This window comes from Girardinichthys multiradiatus, chromosome 20 (genome assembly GCF_021462225.1).
Source record: "Girardinichthys multiradiatus isolate DD_20200921_A chromosome 20, DD_fGirMul_XY1, whole genome shotgun sequence".
Taxonomy (NCBI): Eukaryota; Metazoa; Chordata; class Actinopteri; order Cyprinodontiformes; family Goodeidae; genus Girardinichthys; species Girardinichthys multiradiatus.
The window spans coordinates 53,397,616-53,403,229 of record NC_061812.1 but is presented as its reverse complement, the minus strand read 5'-3'; the positions used below and the strand labels follow the sequence as shown (position 1 = coordinate 53,403,229).

Here is a 5,614-nt window from a genome sequence, read left to right as displayed (position 1 = left end):
CTTATGAATGCAAGATGTATTTAGTGGTAAATGCGGCTCGATATAACATTTGTGTATCACCTGAATCTAAACACCAGTGGGTCTGAGTGTGAGCGCTTGTGTATACAAAGTTTCTCCATAAAAATATGCAATAGTGAGTGTGAGCCACCAGGAGTGAGCTAGCACACACCAAAGCTCCCAGCCCCGGATACCGAGAACCACAAGTACACTGCCGGGCAGAGACACCAACCACCGGCAGGTAGTGTGGCAGGGAGGGAATAGGCCCCACATTTGATGGGGGGCCTAAACTGATCCAGGAGAGGGAAACATGCACCAGCCGGGTAACTGGGCAGGGCAGGCCAACTGCTCCAGGCCAAGCACATCCCACCAACCATCTTAAAATTAAAAGCTTCCGAAATGATCACCCTTTTTACATCATCACACCTCCCAGACAGATTGTTTACTGAGGCCTGCTAATACCCATGGTGCTAGAATCACATAGATGGTTTTTGAGTAAGAGCAAATTTAAACAGGTTTGACTTTTGCTTTGTATTTTGTTAATTCATTTTGTAAAGCACAAAATTCACAAAACCCCCCTTGGGGCTTAAGAGGTTAAGCTACTGTTTGAAATTTTGCCAAGATTTTCTGGTTTATTCATTGTGTGGATCAGCAGTGTTGTAGTGATTCATTTGAACCTTTTTCATGAGAACTCCAGTTCTTTGTTTTTAAATGGTCTTGGGCAGTCAGTTTTGGTCTAATACAATTTCAGTTTCCATTTAACCTTTTTTTTTTACCTTAGTATAAAGGTACAAAGCAATTTAAAGTCTGTGACTTATTTTTGTTTTGTTCGACTTGAAATTGTACTGTGCTTCCCTTGATCTTTTTCTGCATCTTCAAATCATTTAACTGTTGTCCAAAATTTTCACTTTCAGATTTCTTCCTCTCACGTGTTCTTGATTCAATTGTTGCAGATTTTTCTCTTTGCCGTTTCTTAAGCATAGTCTGGTGGGTTCATTCAGCAGGTAAGCATTCTCACAGTTGTTTCACAGGAACAGCAATTTATGTTTTATTTTTACTTTTGAATTTGAGACAACTTACAACTTGGTTATGCACCAGATTTTGGTCAAAACAGTTTGTCATTTAATACATTTCAGAATTAGGACCCCAATGTAGAAAGACCTCATTTCCTTCTGAAGAAAAGTAATCTCATAACATGATGCAGATACCACCATGCTTCACTGTAGATATCTTTTACCAATATTATTTTCTTCCAAACTGACCTAATGAGGTTTTGCTCCCCACTCCATCCCCAACCCTACTGGCCCCATCCATTTATTTTGAACAACTAATGGAGGGGACCAAACCTTTTGATAACATTTAAAACCCATGAGAAGATTCAATAAAAAAAACTGTTTATTTTAGTTTTGCTCAATATAGTTGTTGTGCTAAATACTAGCTTTATCCTTTCAACCCATTAACCAGTAATCTGAAACTCAAGATGAGTGTTTGTGCATACACTTTTCATGATCATCCCATCATGGACCTCTTCCTCCCTCTCAGCCGTACTTCATCAAGCTTTGTAATAACTGCTAGAGACATCTTAGATGTTGCAGTGTAACTCTTTAGCAGCTTCTCAAACAACACGTCTGTGTTGGGGTGAGTACCAAGAAAAGCCTTTTCCAGGACAAATAAATCAACTGCCTTATCCTCAGGCAAAGCTGAAATGTAACTCAGGCCAAAGTCGATGAAGACAAGCTCTTGTTCTATGTCCTCTGGACGATTCCTCAGCAGTATGTTGGACGTGGTCAGGTCACCGTGGATGACGTTCTCATCGTGCATTTTGGCTAAAATCTGGCCAATTTTCTCAGCTAGCTTATGCAGACCTTGGTCCACACTGGTGTTGACATGCTGAATAGAGTTGATGTGGTCACGCACAGTCATGGAACCAACAATTTCCTCCAAGAAGATGCAGTAGTACTTGTAATCCACAAAGTATACAACTGGTGCAGATATGCCTGTTGAGAAAAAAGGGTTAAGTGAACTTCAGTACATGACTGGAAAAAAATAAATAAATAAATAAAATCACCAAAAGTACATCAGTGCAAGGGTGACACATTAAAGGTGATGGTAATAGAAAATATTCTAAGAATTTGGACATACTATATTTGTGTTCCACTGCACCATAAAAGGAAAGCAATGCAGTTTAAAATACTTCAAAGTTATCCCACTGTGGAATTTCTCAAATGAAAATTTGATTTGGATAGTGTTGATGTTTTTTTTAAATAAAGCTATTTTAATATACAACAATACATTGTTTGGGCAACGCTGTATTACAAAAATATAGAATTTATACTAAACATTTTATTCTAAATGGAATTTAGAACGCTTTATTTAAAAATCTTTTTTGACCAGAACCACTTCTTATAAATTACTGATACTTGTTAGTTTAGGAGCATTTTTACCTTTACGTTCAATTAATGTCAGTGTCTCTTATTTCTTTTTTTGCTTCAGCAAGTTAGTTCAGTTAGTTAGTTGATAGCTTCTGTTATGCCCACAGTGTTTTGAATTTAGGTTTATTATGTTGTATAGTTACATATAGGTTTTCAAAAACATTTTAAAACATGTTGCAGTCAATGTTGTGCAACAGCCTCTTATTCTCATTAGCTGTTGGGAATAGAAGTTTGAAGAAGGGTAAGTAGTCGGAACACACTACAGACTTAAAAATTCAAGTATATTTGTTAGACTGAGACTGGGGGTCAGGTCAGTCGGTCGTGGCAGATGGCCGCTCACACTGATTCTGGTTCTGGTTCTACTGGAAGTTTCTTCCTGTTAAAAGGGAGTTTTTCCTCTCCACTGTCACTACATGCATGCTCAGTATGAGGGATTGCTGCAAAGTCAACACCAGTGACTGTCCACTGTCTCTACATGCTCATCCAGGAGGAGTGAATGCTGCAAGTCACTGACTGGATGCAATCTGCTGGGTTTCCTTAGATAGAAAAACTTTTTATCCAATTTGAATAAATAACTGAATCTAACTGAACTGTTCAATGATTACGATTAATTGGAATGTATGAACCTGACTTTGTGAAGAACCTTGAGACGACATGTGTTGTGAATTGGAGCTATAGAAATAAACTGAATTGAATTATGTAAAGGTTCTGAACAACTGTAATTGCTTACTTGGGTCATATATATCTTCATCAGCCTATAATAAAAAATATATACAGTTAATGTTTCTGTCTGTTTTCCTCCTCATACCATAATGCTTCTGATCACCATAAGCCAAGCTAAACATTTCTCAGCAAAGTAGTAATAGTTGGTACAAGTCTATAGAAAATGGGCTCATTTGTATAAAGTAATCTTTTCTATCACTTTATCTGCAGAAAAAGGGAAACAAGTTGAATACACCATAAATGAGTTAATCTTTTCCATCAATGCCTGCATTTCAAATATTGTTGGTGTGTGTGGTTTAGGTGGCCTAAATTGCCCTGTTTGCTAGTGAGACATGTATGCCACACCAAAAATGATGACAGATCCATTCTGGCCACCCGACTCAGAATACCCCAGCTCTCCCACTGCTTAAAGCATGCTGCGTTTCATTAGCCCAGTATAGTAACACAATTCAGAATTGATTGAATTAAATAGGTCACAAAACCTGAAAGCTACTGAAGTAAAATAAAATAAAAAATCAAACCGTCGTCTATGTTATCACACAGTATAAAAACCATCGCTGCATGTACATAACCACTGAGTGATAATCTGTTATCCAATATCTAACCTAAAACTAATTTCACCGCAGATATCGCAGACAGATGACCTACCTACTTTTCGGCAGCGCAGAATGGAGCGGACCTCATGAACTGTTCTGCGATAGTTCAACTTTTCGTGCAGCTCTGGATGTCTGTAGCATTTAGGAAACCTTTCTTTGATTACTGTTGGCTTTCCTAAAAACTTTGCACGATACAAACGGGCTTCTGCTCCTTGTTTCATTAACTCCGCTGTAGAGAGATACTGCAGGACCGCCATGCCTTCTTCTTTGTCCTTTTTTTCTTCTTTTGGAGTTTATTGGCGGTTTGCAAAAAACGTCAAGTTTGCATTACCGCCACCAACCGGTATGTATGTAGAGCCGTTTCAAAATTAAATACATAAATAAATACTGCTATTGATAAATTATTAATAAATATTCCAATAAATAAATAAATATACCCATGAAATAAAACAAAATAATTATGTTAAAATACATTTTTATCTTATTTTATTTAATTCATTTCAAGATTTATTTAATTTACTTAAAGATTTATTTATTTATTTCATAATGCAGTTTTATTTTGTGACACTCTTATTTTGTAGAGCTACTTTACGTATTTCAGTGAATTTTATTTTTTTTTAACCCTGTTTTTCATTTTAAGCTCTCTTTATTTCATGTTCTTATATTCAAATGAGGGGGCGGAGTTTTATCAGTGGGGCGGAGCTGGGACAGCAGGGCACAAGTGTGGCAGTGGCAGGCAGAATTAACTGCCATAGCATGCCGGAGCTGCGGGCCAGAAGGTGCCAGACCGCCAGTAATAGTTTTTACAGTGTCACAAAATAAAACTGCATTATGAAATGAATAAATAAATCTTTAAGTAAATTAAATAAATCTTGAAATTAATTAAATAAAATAAGATAAAAATGTCTTTTAACATAACTATTTTGTTTTATTTCATGGGGATATTTATTAATAATTTCTCAAAAGCAGTATCTATTTATTTATTTATTCAATTTTGAATGAAACGGCTCTCCATAGATATGAAGCGCAATTCATCATGGTTTAAATTCTCAAACGTCTGTATATAATCAAATTCTATTAATCAGTCTTGTTTTCTTAAAAATGAACAAAAATCTGTATATGTTTGCTCCCTAGGTTCCTTTGCAATACTTTATCAGAATTTTCTGAAATCCTTTCAAATTCTCTTCTCATAAATCTTCTTTCTTGCTCATACTTCTGGCATTCCTTTATCCACCCTACAGTGGGCACATTTTCTTCTGTTTTTAAAATGTGTCTAATTAAGTCCTTAAATACCAACTGAAATGCCCATGTCTCTATTCTAATCATGTCAGCTTGTATTTTCCTTACAGAAAAATGCAAAATTTCTACCCTCTTTCCATATGGCTCCATTTCTTTACCATTGTTTTTAAATATATCACTCGAGGCCGGCTTTACGCAGGGGCAAAAGGGGGTAATAAACAGTAAACAGCATTTTATTTAATATAGATAGACGTTTATGTAACTTTTCAAATGAAATAACCATGTTGTTTATTAATACAAAATAAACAACACTTTAAGACATTTGTGGGAAAGACACGCCTTTCCCACAAATGCAGAAATGGAAAGGAAATATCTTAATATCAAAGGAATTGGGCAGTAATTGACATGATATTAGGATTAAAGGTGCAATAAAAGCATATTTCAATGTTAAATTTTGCAAGTCCAAAGACACCCGGAAATGACGTAAAAGGGAAAGTATCCGGTCATTCATTGTGTGAGCGTCAATGATCAATGATTCAGGTAGAATCCAAGTTGCATTAAAAACAGCATTGTTAGAGTTGCCACATTAAAGATAGGAGAACTGACGGTACAGGCGGTCTTGACAGA

General features: G+C 36.2%; 1 protein-coding gene across 1 annotated transcript; it reads right to left on the bottom strand.

Annotated features, from left to right (window-relative positions):
• Positions 1 to 1,020: 1,020 nt before the first annotated feature.
• Positions 1,021 to 4,053, bottom strand: tp53rk (TP53 regulating kinase). Its single transcript, XM_047348063.1, has 2 exons — positions 3,801 to 4,053; positions 1,021 to 1,994 (listed from the first exon to the last, which is right to left on the bottom strand). Exons 1-2 carry the CDS (start codon positions 4,003 to 4,005, stop codon positions 1,507 to 1,509), a joined length of 693 nt encoding a protein of 230 aa, XP_047204019.1. The 5' UTR covers positions 4,006 to 4,053; the 3' UTR covers positions 1,021 to 1,506.
• Between the last annotated feature and the right edge of the window lie 1,561 nt (positions 4,054 to 5,614).

Coding starts and splice junctions, on each gene's coding strand:
- tp53rk (XM_047348063.1), bottom strand. CDS start 4,005: ATGGCGGTCCTGCAGTATCTCTCTACAGCGGAGTTAATGAAACAAGGA. Junction 1,995..3,800: donor TCTGCGCTGCCGAAAAGTAG/GTAGGTCATCTG, acceptor TTTTCTCAACAG/GCATATCTGCACCAGTTGTA.